General features: G+C 42.9%; 1 protein-coding gene across 1 annotated transcript in view; it reads left to right on the forward strand.

Annotated features, from left to right (window-relative positions):
* LOC117826686 overlaps nucleotides 1–17,521 on the forward strand; it is a 185,477-nt gene that overhangs the window by 133,721 nt on the left and 34,235 nt on the right. Inside the window, exon 7 of the mRNA XM_034702940.1 lies at nucleotides 16,810–17,066. Within this exon, the coding sequence (XP_034558831.1) occupies nucleotides 16,810–17,066 (257 nt within the window). The remainder of the gene's footprint in view (nucleotides 1–16,809; nucleotides 17,067–17,521) is intronic.

The following is a 17,521-nucleotide window of genomic DNA, read 5'->3' on the forward strand; positions in this document are numbered from 1 at the left end:
CATCTTACCAGGCAAATTTTCAGTTGTTCTATTGGCAGATTTATTTTTTTTGCTTATTTCAAGGTAAAAGTACCTTCAACCTTCTACCTTTAGAACTGTTTTTATTAAACTTCAGAACCTTTGGCTGAAGTTTTCTGCACTCTTGAGACAGAGAGCATCTGAAGATACTTCACAATGCCAACACAACAAGCAGAAATACCAGCCGGCTGACTCATGTCTGATGCAAAGACCAAATACTTAATAAAGTTAAACTTTGTATTTGTACTTTTAGAAGCATCAAGCCACAGAAATATGTTTTATTTACCAGGCATTGTGTTGCAGCTGTGAAGAACTGCAGACTAACAAGGTCTCTTGTGTTTTTTATGCATTTGAAAAAAAGGAGAAGAAAATAACTTACACAGCCATGTATTTAAAAATATATATAAGTGCATTTGTACACATTGTTAAGGTGCATTAACAACTCTACAGACATGCCTGGTGTCCATTTCTCAGAGTCAGAGGACTTTAACACGGAAGAATTCTAACAGGGTAGTGAGATGATCTGCGTGCCCCCGGAGGAGGAAGGATTTCCGAGCGGAACAATTTGTGTTGCCACAGAGTCGGCCTTGACCTTGCCGGTCATTTTGCTGCTGTGGGCTGAATCTCTTTAACCATAGATCTAAGATGCACACTCACAGGAGACTTACACACACACACACACACACACATACACCTGCATGAGCACCAATAAACCACAGAGAGAGATCTACAGTACACCGCGGCACACATCAATATTACACAGTTGACCTTGCAGCTCCCTGTGTTTAAACTGAGAGGAACGAGGGAAAAGAGCTGCAAAAAGCTGCAAGATTGCTCATTTAAGGCCCTGACACAAGGGATGCAGCTCGTCTCCACCTCGGAATGATGTGTCAGATGGGAGGTGGGTGGGAGATGGAGCTGTGGTGGTGCTGTTGGTGGGGGGTTAACAGCAGCAGATTAGGAAGAAGCAGAGTCAATAGAGTGAGCTGAGGACGGGAGACGGGAGTGAAAATCAGGCAGAGAGAGAGGGAATACGACATGACAAAATGGAGAAGGCAAACAGGGAATCAGACGTGGAAGAAGCGGTTATTAGCGGTGGGAGGGAGAGCGTGATGAAGCCGCGGTTAGGCAGGGGGGGTTACGCCGGGACGAGAAGCAGAGAGAGGGAAGCTGGGTCATTAACAGCCTGCAAGTCAGAGGGGCCGAGTGAAGCCGCCTGCTGCTTATCACTGCTTATTTACTGTCAGGCCCACAGAGACCCCCAGCAAGAAAAACATTTCTCTCCATTCTCCCCCTTTTCTCCTCCCCCCCTCTTCACCCCCTATCACCACTACCTCTCCCTCCTTTCTGTCTCTCTGCATTCGGTTGCTCTCGCTCTGTCTGATCTCCACGCACACACACACACACACACACACACACAAATATTTAGAGCAGCGGGACACAAAAGTTAAACACACACGCATACACACACACATATTCCTCACCCTATCTCACTCTCTCCCTCCCTCGCCTTGCCCGCTCTTTACTCTGGTTTGTGTCTGGAGGCCATATCAGACCTGTGTGTGTGCTGTTTTTCTGTTGCTCTGACTCAGCCCAGGTTTGCCTCATTCTAATTCACAGATGCACACACACTGACGTAAAACCAAACATAGAAAGACATGAGACAAAAAGCACACACGGACTTTCTGTCTCATTAGTTGAATTAATCCCCTCTCTTTAGTTTCTTTTTTATTTTACTTTACAGCCTTTTTTATTCCATACTTCACCGTCCTTTGCCCTCTCTGCTCCACGTCCAATTATTTACTTAACACATATCTCCATTAATGAATGTACATATTGCAGCTAATAGATTTTTGATACAGCGTGTGAACAAGGCCACAGTGTAAGTAGCAGGTAATTGAAGAATTAACATAGCACTCTTTCAGTAGAGTGCAGCAGCCCCTTGCTCTGCAGCAGTGCCCCCTCATGGCTACAGGGTGGCAATCCCTTGGGTCGGGGTTTATGGGAGAGAAATCAATACACTAATCACACACTATTCAACAGCTACAATGTGAAGCAATTATCAGAAAAGGAATAGACACAGAGGGTCGTGCTGAGTTTATGGTACTTAACATGCAAATCCCGACGAGATGATTCAATGACTGCTCAGTGTTTTTGGATTGTGATGCAGAAGAGAAACTTTCACAGCAAACTAGCATAAAGCCCTGATTTCACAACACCTCATTACACATGTATGCTGTATTTAGTAGCATGTGTGTAACAAAATGAGATCACTAGATGCAACAGAAGGCATGTCTCAACATCATTAAAATGAACCCGGTGGTATCCCGATCCAGGAGGTTTCCCTTTTGAGGTGTGTTTTCAGGGCCGCTCTGAGCTGTGTAAGCCTGCTATTTGTGCCTTTTCATTCCTCTTACCTGGGGGACAAGCTAGCAAACGCGTGTGTCAGTTTGCTAGTTATTATTTCCATATGCTCTCACTTAAAACGGCTGGCTAATCCTCGGTCACACGCCAGCAGTGCGCCCAGGATTATCTGTGTTTGTTTTCTCACGCGGAGGAGAGATTGTGTTAATCTCCTCAGAGGGAAAAAAGAGAGAGAGAGAGATGGAGAGAGAAAAATAGGAAAAAAAGAGACCGATGTCTTGCTCATAAGTTGAAAAAAAAAAGAAGACATGGGACATCTGAGAGTGAAATAAGAGAGAAGACAAGAGACAAGTGACAGAGGGAAGAGAAGGCAGCAGAGGAAGAACAAAGTCAAAAGAGGAGATTTAGAAGAAGCTTTGTTCTTTCAACTCTGCAGTTGTGCTTGTTGGCAGAAATGTCCAAAGCTGCGTTTGCCATCAGACAAATGTGATGTATGATCTTGATTTAGAACGCGTGAAATCAAGAAAGGACTCAAGCTGCCAAGGACAGCAGGGCGCTGAACACACACGAGCATGCACACCACGGAGCGCACACGCACTTGTAGGAGAGGGAGGAGTGTGCAGGAGTTCACAGTTTTTGCCCACTCGTTTGCAGAATCTCCTTATTTTACATCAATTACAGAACAGCCAAGGAGAAGCACCACCTCTGTGATTTGAAGCTCTGCCCTACAGTGATGCACAGTTACCCTTATGCATGCACACATATACACACACTTTCACACACATTCTTTCCCAGTCGAGCGTGTGTGCCTATGGGTCGGGCTCTTCGGGTACAGATGTATTATGTATCGCCAGTCTTGCATGCAGGTTAGCTAATTAATTTCTGCTAACTGTGAAGCAAATTTAAAAGGGAAATTGTATGGAGGAATTTGAATTTCAAAACGGACTGTGGGAGCACAGCAATGCAGGACGGGAGAAGGTTACACTTGTAGGGTGCGTGGGTGTGTACTGTATACGCGTGAAAAGAGGGCAACATTAACTGGAGATAAAGAAGTGTGTGTAAACCTCTTAGGTGCCTGTGAAGTCTGTTTTCAGAGTCAAGTAAACACTGTGTTTGTCAGGTGGAGGATTTGCTGAAGTTGATGTCACATCTTCCAATTTGGCTTAGACAACAAGATGGATTGGATTTTAAATCAGAGTTACATATGAAACCACTATTCTTTGAACACTTGATCATCAAAGGCGACGTCTTGGTTGAAACGTTGCTGAAGGGCATTGGTTGGACCGATCTGTGAGTTGTTGAGACTCTCAGCAGGTACAGGTAAACACTGGTTGGTGTAATGTGTCAGGGTTTGACTAAATCTTTATATTGTGCTACAGGTTGTTCATGGTAAAACAGTCACAAGAGGTATACAGTAGGGGAGAACGGGGTTGGTTGTCACAGTTTTTACTGTTTTGATGATTGCTCATCATCAAAACATCTTTCAATAGTCATTCCCACATTAAATTGAAGCTTAAGGTGTTGGCTTGAAATGTGTATCCCTCTCATTTTCCAACTCATTGTAACAAAGAGGCAATTAACTATCAAAGACAATCTGACACATCGTGACAACCAACCCCATCATGGGGATGGATGAGGAGCTGAATATTTACAATTTGACATGAAAAACACAAAAAGTCCTCTCACCTCAAGTTCAGCTGTCTTACTCCAGAGAAGACTATGTAGGTGAGCTCTGATCCTAATTCTGGAAATGTCCATACCCCGGTTTGAGAGACAGTGCCCTCTGGTGGCGAGATATAACGAGTGTGCCAACCAACCCGTGTGACAACCAACCCGGTTCTCCCCTATAAGAAGATGCAATGGCTAACATTACTTCAATCACTGGTTTGTGCCACTTTGAAGCCACATGAGCGGCGTCTTAACTCCTGCCATTTTGTTTCTTGGAGCCTGATGTGATTTGTGGGAGGAGTGGATTTCCAATGCTGTGCCTCAATCCTGGTTGGCAGTTTGTCACAACAGAGACTTGTTAATAACAAGGTAACAAAGCTCCAAAACAGACTCTGCTTTATCATACTTTATGTCCAAATGGGATCATAATTTACAAAATGCACATTTTCCTGCGACACAGACCATAAGCTCGTTAGTAATATTTAATGAGGTGATAAATCATCTAAGAAGTAGGGTCATTAATCGGTATTCTAACATACAGCCAGACTTTTTTTCTTCAACCAGTAGAGTCCCCACCTGCAGGCCATTTGTAGAAACGCAGCTTTAAGCTCTGCCATGATGGCTTTAATTCTTAAAACCGTTTGTCTACTGTACATCCATTTCCTCCACACAGTCAATGGTTCCAAGTTGCCCACTAATGGAGAAGTTTGTAGGTTATTTTGGCTTTTGCAGACGGCTATTCAATCTTGGAACACATTGGATATTGTCTGACAACATTATATGAAAGCATCTGGGGGCAATGTGCTACTCATCAAGGCTTACAGTGAAGCCAACGGCTGCAACGGCTGCTTTGCCATGGTTTCTAGTCCAACTAGCAACATATTTGAGATTAGGGGATGGTGACTAAGAGGGGGTTGTACATGCAGATGCTGATCTATAGACCACAGTTAATTAAATGTTATTTACTGCCAGTTTGTTTTAGGATTGCATTGCTGCAGATTGTGTTCTTTTGCTCCCCACACAGAGTGTTTTTCTGTGTAGGGGTGGGAATCTGGAAACCTGGTCCATATGTAGGCAGGTACTTTTTAAAACCTCCCCTGATTTAAAGAAATTCATGTACAGAGGTGTCTATGAATATTTCTCTGTCCACACGACAACACAGAAATGGTTGAAAACGACAACATAAGCATGCCGGTGGCGACAATGTGAAATCCGTCCTTCAACTAAAACACCAAAGAAGATCACTGTGAGCATATTGAGCGTAAACAGCGTCCTTTAAACTGTGTAATGAGTAAGAAATTAAGAACTATTGAGCAGGATATATCTGTTTGCCCCCTCACCACAGTATAATGAAAAGGAACAGCTGGGTTTAGCTGTAAACATGCAATTAAAGAGAACAATACAAAGAAGTGTAAAACCAGAATTACGCCATCTCAGGGCGGCGTTTCTCAAAACGTTCCTTTTGCTGTCCACACAATTACAGACACATTTGTTTTTAAAAATCTCTATTTTGGACGCCCTTTTTCGGAAGCCTCAGTTCTAAGTGACCCAAAAATCTGTTTTTTGTCTTTTTTGAAGATATATTTTGGGGCTTTTTTGCCTTTATTGGATAGGACAGCTGAAGAGAGACAGGAAATGTGGGGAGCAGAGAGTGTGGGACATGCAGTAAATGGTCGACCGGCCAGGAGTCGAACCGGTGACCTCTGTGACGAGGACTATAGCCTCTGTGTGCGACACTTGGACAACTAGGCCACGAGTGTCCCCCCAAAAGCTCTGTTTACATGTGTACGGAGCTCCAAAACCTGCTATATTTCCGAAAATACATCCACCTTTCAATCCCAAACACTGCCCCTGCACAGTGTGTGAGTGTATGATAGCTTCACATGAGCCACCAGAGCACTCGGGAGCAATATTCACCTGTTCAAACATGTTCACAAGACAGGGAAACATAAAAAACATGGACAAACAGTGAGGTGGCTGTGTGATTCGTGCCTCCTGTATAGCTGAGAGAGGAAGAAGAATGAGTGTGTGTGTTGTGGTTTGTCGGAGCCGGAGCCATGTCACACACACTCTGGAGGGAAAAGATTGGGTTGGGGTTGGTTTGGGGGGTGGGTGATGGAGTGTGTGATGCAGAGAAGGAGGGGGGACGGAGTGATGGAGTGTTGGATTGAGGGAGGGAGGGTGGGGTGATGAGTGTGTGCTCACAGTGTAAGTGACACCTCTCGTCCTCAGACAGATTGTCTCTCTCACTCGGTAACAGGGACCCTGTTAGAAAACCTTCTTCCTCATCTATCCACCTAAGCCCCCCTTCACACACACGCTCTCTTGCTGTTTCTCAACAGACAATTCTTCTCGTTTATTTATTTTCCCGTAGAAATATACCCTAAATTGCCTCCATCTCCAAGTCTTTCAATTGGCTCTTTTCTCCGTATTATTTCTAATCAATCTTCACCTCTTTCTAAACTGCTGATTTTCCGTAAAGCAGTTTAAGTCTGGTTTACAGCTCAGGGAGAGGGAGGGAAGAAATGAAGAAATAGAAAAAGAGAGAAGAAAGGAAAGAGAGAGCAAGAGCGAGAGGATATCAATATTCCCACTGCTGCTGGGATCCTCAGAATGATTTTTTTTTTGCCTGTTTGAATCTGACATTGAATATTCTGCATTGTCAGAGAGCTTATTTATCCTCTGTCGTGAATCTCCGTGCCAATCACATCCAGATGATTCAGACACTTACTCTAAGCTCACACATACTGACAGGGGATCTGAGGATATACAGACCCAAAAGAACCACTTGTACTTTCACAAGCACACAGGTATTTTGAGCCAGACCCAAACGTGTTGCTGTCCGGAAATTTCATCAACAGCAGGGTTTGTCGCGGTGTCTGTGAGACTCTGGATGTTTGTGATTACCTGCGTGTGCATCTGCCCTTGCTAACAATCATCTCAGCAAACCCGATCAGAGGCTGTCAACACTCTGGTGGGAGTGAGGCACACAATCACACAGACACCTCAGACAAATAGGCTTCATAACTTCTTTGTAACAGACAATCACTCAGGCCTGAGCTCTGATCCCAAATGAAATGTCCTCAATCTGTGCAGATGCAAAGAGTCAAACCTATTTTAATTGCTTGTAGTTGCAGTTACATAACATAGAGGTTGGTTCCCAGCCAAGTTTGACTGCATTTTTCATTTGCTCCAACGGATTGATAATGAAATCCACAGTGTGGAACAAATTATCTTTAGGGGATTGCTTTTTTGGCCTTTTACGGGCTTGATATTTACACCCCTGTGACGTCCAACCTTCAAAGTGGAAGTTTAAAGCCGTTTACACAGAAGCGTTTTCAATAGAAAATGGTAAACTATTTTTGCATTTAACTGTTCATTTACACAGAATCTTCATTTTGGGTAACTGAAAATTCCGACTTTTGAAATCTGTTTCCAGAGTTTAATTTTTTGAAAATCCAACCCCTTCTTTCACCATGTAAAGAAACGATACGCAGAACCTCTCAAAACTGTGATGTCTCAGCCCCATTGGCACATATTACATCTCCATTTATAAACCCATGTGCAAGTAGCAGGACAATAACAAGAATGTCGGACTACTGAGCTGTCTGTGCTGCATACTCTACTTAGTCTATTAAGGTTTTTCTCAGACGTTTTGGTACATCTCTCAGATCAGAATTGAAATTCTCAAAACCACTTGTTCAATCTTCACATCATTACGTCACTTGTGCACATCAAAAAAGCAGTTTCTCATTTCTTTTTCTTTTTTTTCCCCCTTGTCTGCATATATATTTCTGGTTTGTGTCATGTTTGTCACAAACTGTCAAATATTCATGCAATTTATTCTTGCAGCAAAAGAAAAGAAAGAAAACCTTTTTCTTCTGTGCTTGTGACTGTGTGCATGCGACCATCACCATCCCTCTTAGAACTCTGGCCTATCTTTTATTGACAGCTAATATCATGCTCTGTAAAAGAGGGCGTGCACACCTAGGTGGACCAATAAAAAAATAAGAAGATAAATAAAAGAAAGTAAAAGAAAGATTACACAAAGATATACAAAGGGACAGGGAAAGAGAAAGAGAGAGAGACCTAAGACACTTAGATGGAGAGGGACCATCTCACCATGACGCCAAAAAAAACACTGCAGTGATACTAATGATTAAGCAAACCTTAGTGTCCACAATCATTACTGAAGCTTGGGTTGCAGAAGGTTGCCGCCGTGCTGTGTTCCCTTTGGGTAACAAGACCACCACTGGTGCAGATGATACCACTTGGGTCAGATCAGCCGAGCGGTTCAGCCCAGCACCCGGGCCGCAAGAGCAGTCAGACCGAAGGACCCAACGCGCAGCGGGAGATCCAGGCCAGGGGAATAGCCAAGGACCCAGACTGGAAGCAAACAGGTACCCCCGGGGCACCCAGGGCGACCCCCAGGTCACCCAGCAGGAGGAAAGGGGGGCGAGGGGGGAGAGATCCCACAGCCCCCCCAAGGAACACCTCCACAACACCGCCCCCACAGCCCCCCAAGACAGAGCCAGAGGAGCCACCAGGGCCAAAGGGGCCCAGCACCAGGAGCAGGCAGCCGGGCAGGACCCGGACCAGAGCCCGCCAACCGGCACGCCGGAGTGGGGGGAGGGCGGAGGGCGGAGGGGGCAGGGCCAATCCCCCCCATCCCCCCCAGCCGGCCCGACCACTCCCCCCAGCCACGCCCCACCCACAGTTTCTCATTTCTTTGAACGAGTTTGCAAATGCATCCATGCAAATGATTACATACCATTCTCTGCTATTTCCTGCATTATCAATTGCTTATGTCATTTAGGCATTAGTTCATTGCATAAGTCTTCACATGCAAAATGGTTGAACATGTCAGAATATGTCAGTCATATTTCTGTACATTTCCATTAGACTGTTTTTCTAAATCTGTCCTGAATTGATAAATTGCTGCCAATCTAACGAAGGGAAATGTGTGAAGCATTAGATCAACCAATGATCAACCAGTTTTCTGACATAGCTCAAAGGTGCATCTCATGTACCATCAACTGACAAGTGTATACATAGCCCGAGCACAACACAATGTTACAATGTCTGACAATGGAAGGACAAGGAATTAGACTGGGTCAACAGCCAGAGAGATGTTTGTTTTTTTGTTTTTTCTTTGTGCTATGCAGTGCGGTCTTTTTCTGTCTGTATTGCAATGACATGGTCTGTCAACAAATTAAAGTCCAAACAGTAAAAGTGTAAATGTGAATCTTGCCCAGTCTCTTGCAATCAATCTCCCACATACACTAAGGTGTAACTTACAGTTTACAATAACTGTCATCAAAACTTTAGCCATAGTTTACATCAGAACGTCCCTCCAGAGTCCACTGTTATATTGACAACATGACTAAGCAATTTGACTGTCTTATCCGTACACCATGACACAAGGACTTGTCATTCTGATGGCACTAAAATGTTCATTGACACAAATATTTACTTTTGAAAGATGAACTAAGGATTTTGAGCAAGATACTGGCTCTTGCAGGTAATCCATGGTGTTTTTATATTTGCACGAATTGTTTTGAGAAATGCACTTACTGTTTTGCAAATGTCGAGGATGATTCGAGAAATGCACCAAAGCGACTGAGAAAAACTGTAATGCTTTTCCAGAAAAGTCGCTAGGGCGCTGTTGCAGACTCGCAATAAAAAAGGGACTTGTTGTAGCTGCTGTTGCTAAGAGAAGATAAGCAAGCTGGGACGGACAAAGTTGACATTTTTTGAGTGTTCGTTCATGATAGCCCTCTTTTTTGTTTGCTCTGATGATGAACAGGTTTATGCTCAGGAGCACAGTGTTCCTCAGTGCAGTTTAATAACAAAGTTGTACCACCAACCAATGTGGTCTGGCATGCATACTCCAGTGTTTTCAGTTGTCTTTGCATTGTGATGTGAATGCAGATTTTTAAAAAATGCAAGGAGAGACTTTTCTGTTTTTAACTGGGCCGTGCTCGTGTAAACTAGGCCTACAAGGCATGATGCTGCATCCAAGTCATCCAACCGCTGTGCCAGCATTGGAGGTAGTATCAGAAGCATTACAGAGGCAAGATGGGAACACTGTGAGCTGGCAGGGGAGAACAGGGCTGTGTGTTTGAGTACGTGCACATCTGAGTGTGTGTAAGTGAACTTCCTGCTGTGTGTTTCCCTCTTGTGCTTCCACAATGCCATAACCCAATGTGAAGTTACACACAGGGACACTAATATCACCCCGCTGCGGGATCAATGTAAAAGCAGAAAGGTGTAATGACACGCTGCTTTGTTACGAGGATATTGCAGCCTCCATAATAGAAAAAGGATTTTTAGCGACTTGTAGCTAAGCAAAATATTATAAGCTTTGTTACATCAACATTGGGAAAATAGCCTCTACACCAAAGCGACTTTATTTTACATTACACAACATTTTAACAATGTTTTGTGTTTCAGTAATGGTAAGAACTTTTCTTATTTGATGTTATCTCCATCACAGCTGGACAGAAATAGTGTGCTTCATCCTAGTGATGGTGAATTGACAAAAATATGCAGTTGCCTAGAAAAGCAACTACTGCTATCCTTCTCATCACTATCATCTCTCTCTCTCTCTCTCTCTCTCTCTCTCTCTCTCTCTCTCTCTCTCTCTCTCTTCATATCATCTATCCCTCTTTCCAACCCAACTTGGTCACGGCAGATGGCTGTCTGACATGATTCTGATTCTGCTCGAGGTTTCTGCCTGTTAAAGGAAGTTTGTCCTTGCCACTGTAATTTGCTGAATACTGCAAGGTGCTCTGCTCATGGTGGATTAAGATGTGATCAGACTGAGGCTGTCTTGATGTTGTATCTTGGTTAATAATTTAACATAGAGTACGGTCTAGACCAGCTCTGTTTATAAAAGTGTCTTGAGATAACATTTTTTTGTGATTTGGCGCTATATGAATAATGATTGATTGATTGATTGATTGATTGATTGATTGATTGATTGATTGATTGATTGATTGAAAATGTGGTTGGTGAATACCAACTCAATTTGTTTCCCTCTCTTCTCTAAGTTCCAACTTCTCCCCTATAGCCCCCTCTAGAGTGCAGAAGTAGACAGTCTGTTACAAACACACATCTGTGTGTCGACCGGCGTGATCAGCTAATCCTAAACCGTTTGATTTCAGATCGCAGCTACAACACAGCAACTGAAAGCTAACAACCTTATTGTTGTGTTGTCTCTTTCTCCGTTCACATACTGTAAAGAGGCTATATCCATCATTATTGCTTTTAGATGGTGCAGATTCTTGTGCTAGCTTGCTAACCAAAAAGTTAAGGACAGCTCAAGTTACACTGGTTTAAAGCTGCTGTTGGTAGGAATGGTGTAAAAAACTGTACTTTTTTTCTGCTGGGTTTGGAGAAAAGGTCATCATTCCCATCAGTACTTATCAGTAAGTGAATTAATTTGAGAGTATGGCGAAATCTCTGTGTTTTCCAATGCCTTTGTATCAAGCAATGTTATCATTCCCCTCGTCCCCGTTATCACGGACCAATCAGAGCTACTCCCCAACCCTCTGTCCTGATTGGTCGAGTGGCGGCCCCACTACGTCGCCCTGATTGTCTGGGAAGCCACTACTTCCTCATAGAATGCGCTCAACGATCTTTTGTGGGCGGGGTTACGACAGCAGAGAGGGGCGGGGTAGTGTTGACATTCGAAATCTCTCTCAGAACTGATGTTTGTATCACGACTACCAACAGCAGCTTTAAGCTAAGTTATCTTAGCTTGGTGGACAAGGGCTGCACATATATGGGTTTGCTCATACAGTACATCATGACTTAAGAAAGAGGAAAAGTATATCGAAACTTTCCTTAACTTCATGCTCCCCTTAAATCTCGAGGGGGAACAAGCTGCTCATTGTGAGGTTCTGGAGCCAAATAGAGCACAGAGTTGGCCAGCAGCAGGGTAGATACTTGCATTTGGCAAAGAGTTGGTTTTCTTTGTTATATGCCCACAGTTGCATTGGCTGACCTAACTTTTGAACCAGCCACTGGGATGTAATAAAATGACCCACCTCAGTGGAAACATCCAAAAAGTTGACCCAACCCTTAATGTGCAAGTAGTAGTTTATTTCTTTAACAATTCCCTCAAACACCAAAAAAAAAAACCATCAAAATGTACAAATAAAATACTTAAAGCTAGAGTTGGTAGTCTCGGAAAACTAGCATGAATTTGAATGTAGCTTTTCCTCATGACTCCGTCTAACCCCTCCCCTCCTCCCTCGGAGCTCCTCCAAAACGACGCCCCCCCGCTCACATGCATGAGCGCCGCTGATTCTCGACCATATGATCGTGACTGATTCAAAACCGGTCCTCACCAAAACATTCTCATAGTGAAAGTTAAAAACACAAACAAACATGGCTGCTGTTAGTACTCACAACTATTATGCTAGCATTATCCAGTTGTACTGGTGACACGATATCAGGAGAAAAGTTATAACACATATAATTCTGTAAGAATTCCAGTGAAGGCATCAGGAGAGGTGTAGAGTGTGCGAGTGGGAGAGAGGAGAGACAAGAGGAGAAGTTCTTCATTCATTCAAACATTGATTGTTGTTTTGTTGGTTGGCGTGATCACGGCCGACAGTGACCGGTTATTAAAACTCAACGTGTTCACGAATCGGCTCGTCATCACTACAGCGTCCGGACAGACGCTACAATAAATATATCCAATTTTTCTGTAGGACTTACTGAACGTCATTAATTATTCTGCTTGTTGGTGAGAGCTTTTTAGACTCTGATCCGGACTACAGTCCTGAGTAAAGCACCTCATCAGGTCAGAGGGGACAGGCCCAAGGACGAGCGAGAGGGGCAGTAAATAGAGTCAGGGGAAGTAGAGGCAGGAGACGGGGACTCGAAGGAGTGCACGCCGGGGAAATGTAAGCGCAGGAGGAGGGCAGAACGGCTGGACGGGATTTGATTGGTTTAAAATTTGGGGAGCCAAAAAACGGTGATTGGTTGGTGTTTTCCCAGGTTTAATCCGGCTGTAGATAGCAGTTTTTTTTCACTCTTTTTTAAGAACACATTATGTATTGATTGCCATCAGGACATAAAGATCATTTTAACCAGTATGACAAAAAGTGTATTTAAATTTGATTACCAACCCCAGCTTTAAATAAGCAGAAAAAATAAATATGGTTACTTTGAAAGTGTATGCTGTGAAGCTCTTTATATTGAGTCTTTTTTACAAAACACATCGTCAGGCTTTCATTATAATTAGTAGATGCACCACGGTGGAGATGATACACTAGGGGATCATGTAAATGTGATTTTGTTTACTATTGCGTCTTGGGAGAATTTATGGTATTTGGAATTATTTGTCGACATGATAATAGAAAACCAGCATTGCTTTGAGTCCAAATCGGCTCTCCATGTTCCCACTGAGTTTGTTTGTCCAAGATTCACTCCCACAATTTTTCACAAGGTCTGAAACTACTCCTACAAACATGCTTGTAACATAGCGAAACACACACCTGTACCTGCCAGGTATCCACCAACACAGTTTCATGTGTAATGCCAATACTGCAGTACAAAGCAGTGCCAGAGAACTATAAAATGTTCAATGCAAACACTGCGATTACCACTTTCCTGTTGTATCTGTGCTACATAGATAGCAGGACTAATCTTACACACCTCCTACATATAAATCAACACATTCAAAAGCACCAGCACTGGGTCTTACAGTTATTTATCCTCCATTCTTAGCTTGAGAAGAATACTCCAACATTAACTCTAAGCAATGTCAGTCATGTTCTCACTTCAGTGTGGAAGCTCTCAAGAATCCTTTCAACTCCATGAGCATCAGGAATCTCATTGGCAATGCAGCAACATCAACACCTCACGAATGTCTTTTCCTACTTCACACAAAAACCTCAGCATCTAAGCATCCACCTACAGCAGCCTTCAAAGTCACACTTCAAAAAACCCAAATGCACAGCATCTAAGGTAACCATGGTTTTACTTACTCCAAATTCTTTGCTTGTTTTGGATGTAGCCACGTCAAGGCCCTGTGAGCTTCTGGAATAATTCATTACTTACCATCTCTCAGCTTCTGATAAGTAATTTGGAATTCATATATTGAAAATTTGCTGTAAAAATTGGACCAAATGAAAGCACAAACTGGATGTGAAATTTGGAACTAAGACTTAATTATTTGACTTTTAAAGTTGTCACCACTCCTCAATTCACTGTAATGAAGCAGTGTTAAAAGAAGGGGGCTGGTGTTGCTTTGATTATTTTCCCTAGATAAGTACAGTGTGCTGTTACTTAGTGTAACAGCTCAACCTCAAGTGTGATATTGCATTTACACAGTGCTACAGCAAACATATAGCAGTAAAATGTATGAGCAACAACCAGACAGTTATTTGTTGTTTATTTAAAGCTCCTTGAGAGTCTTTAGCTGATTATGAAGCAGACATGAATTTAATACTGACGTCATTCATGCCTACAATGGTAAAAAAAAAAAAATCATCAACCTTTAAAGCTGGGGTTGGTAGTCAGATTTAGATACACTTTTTGTTATACTGGTTAAAATGATCTTTATGTCCCGATGGCAATCATTACATAATGTGTTCTTCAAAAAGAGTGGAAAAAAGCTGCAATCTACAGCCGGAGTAAACCTGGGAAAACACCAATCAATGCCTGCCTTTGGGAGCCAAAATATGAACCCAATCAAATCCTGTCCTGCTGTTCTAACCCGCATCCTGCATGTACATTTCCCCGGCGTGCACTCCCCGTTCCCTGCCTCTATTTACTGCCCCTCTCACTCGGTCTCGGCCCTGTCTCCTCTGACCCGCTGAAGTGCTTTGCTCAGGACTGTAGTCTGGAGCAGAGTCTAAAAGGCTCTCACCACGGGGGCTCTGACAAGCAAAAAAAATAATGACATCTAGTAAGTCCTACAGAAAAATTGGATGTATAACATGTATTATAGCTTTTCTCCTGATATCGTGTCACTGGTACAACTGGATAATGATAGCATGACAGTTGTGAGTACTAACAATAGCCATGTTTGTTTGTGTTTTTAACTTTCACTATGATAATGTTTTGGTGTTTTCTTACCGCTGAGTGAGACATGAGTTGACATAGTGCAAAACACAGATGATGTGCTGAGGATCGTTTTTGAATCAGTCACGATCACATGGTCGCGAATCAGCGGCGCTCGTGCATGTGAGCGGGGGCGTCGTTTTGGAGGAGCTCCAAGGGGAGGGGGGGAGGGGTTACATGGACTATTTGAACATGGTTATTTACATTGTTTGTTTACATGGTTTATTATGCAATGTCTGAAACCACTGTCAGAGGGTACGTGTCAAACCTCACACCCTGAATCATGCGTTTTTCTACATTCTCCACAGCAAAGTGAAAACACTTCCTCCTTATTATAGGATAAAATATCCAAGGAAATAAGAGGTGGTGCTTCAACTGAAGGGGGCGCAAAAATAAACACAATCCAAAAATTCATCACAGGAGCTTTAAGGACTCACTTTGCTCCACCTATAACAGTAGTTCAGTTATTTGACGGAGATTGGGCTGCAGACAATTATGCTGCATTGTTTTTTTCAGCTGTGTAATCTGATTGGATCTGTTCTAGATACAATTATAGTAATTACACAATAATTAACATTACAGCAGGCAGTGTTTGTCAAGCTGGTTTCCATGAATCACATATCTCCCTTTATTGTACTGATGCATGATAAAGGGGAAACTACATGTCACAAAGAAGATGATCTGTGGTAACCTGTGCAGTAATATTTAGCAGTTTTAAGTGTGGAGTTAGTGGAGCTGATGGAGCAACATAAAAAAAAATCTGGTGTGCTTATCACTGTTGACTGCTAGCTGCTTGTATACCTGTTTTATAAGAGCAATATCCCTCTCAAGGTCGATGTACTGAGTATCAACACTGCTGTGATTATCTTCACCACTCATACTGCGACCTTGTGCTTCTGACCAAATCACAGCCATGCTAAATTATCAGGACACTATCACTCCCTCTCATGTGGTATTTCTGAAAGGCCACAAATTCTTGTTTCTGCAGTGGTTATCAACCTTATCAAGTCATAACCCCCCCTGAGTAATATCAAAGGTGTTAAGACCCTGCTCCTGTGTAACCGCGTGGCAGCCTGTGTGTGAATACCATGATGGCCTGAATCAGCAAACATGCTGCCAGTCTCAAACAGCCCTGCAACAAATCATGTCACTGGTGTAATGTTAAATCCATTATGCAGTCAAAATTAGGTCATTTCATTTCTAATGCCTTTTTTTTCCTGAGACAACCATCTGGCGACTCACAGAAATTATCTTGCGATCCCTGTTGGGGTTGGAACCCCAAGGATAGATGGATGGATTTATTTACTTATGTTTGTTTTTAAGGTTGAGGATCACTGTCTACTCTGCACTATAAGCTACTTTGTATTGTGTTTATTTATCTGTGTTTCTCTATGTAGCACAACCAGTGAAATAAAAGTCTGTTGAAAGTTGTTTTGGTGGCTTAATGAAGTCAGCCTCATCAATCTAGACAAAGGCCATCTGGTGTAATGTTGATCAGCTGTATTCAGAGCGGAGCGATAAACATGTTTACAAGTCCCAGTGCTGTTTTTCTCAATCAGCACTTGTGTTGCCCAATCAGATTCCTCGGTCAAAACTAACTGTCCAATACATTTGTATTTCAAATTCAACATGAACTACTTTTAACCCTACCAACTCACCTTTCTCTGTTCTTTTCCCCAGGCGGTAGATTATGAGAGCCGGAGCTCCTACTCCTTCTCCGTGGAGGTCCTCAACCCCATAGTGGATCCACGGTTCCTGCGTCGAGGCCCCTTTAAGGACCGGGCGTCTATCAGAGTAGCAGTGCTGGATGCAGATGAGCCTCCCAGGTTCTCCCGAGCTCGATACCACATGGACGTGTCCGAAAACTGTCCACCAGCCTGCACAGTGGGTCGAGTCAGTGCTGTAGACCCTGATACTGGACTTACCAATAATATCAGGTACAGTACTTTGCCTCTGCCCATAGCGTGTACCATTTCAATAACACTTTTATAAATCAAATAATCTTAGCTAGGAAAGAACTAAAATCTTGCTAGTAAGAAATAAATACTTGCTTGCATGGCATTTTTGTGAGCCTCAGATAAACATTGAAATATTGTGTTCACATGAATGAGCTTTTGAGGTGCTTTAAAATGAAGGTTAATTTACACGTTTGAATAGATCCAAGATGTATCTCCTGTTTTCAGATTGAATAAGCTCAGCTAACAAGCTGGTGTCTTCAGCACTGAATTTAGCATTAGGACACAAAAGTCATGCCCAAGGTAGAGGATTAGGTCTACTACAAAGAACAGTTTTAAATTCGTATTTTTTTTCTTTTTTCAGAACTCAGACTTTTTCTATCAATTCTGAGATTGAGCAGCTGTGGCTTAGCGGTAGAGCTGATCATCTCTTAATC

This window comes from Notolabrus celidotus, chromosome 15 (genome assembly GCF_009762535.1).
Source record: "Notolabrus celidotus isolate fNotCel1 chromosome 15, fNotCel1.pri, whole genome shotgun sequence".
NCBI lineage: Eukaryota > Metazoa > Chordata > Actinopteri > Labriformes > Labridae > Notolabrus > Notolabrus celidotus.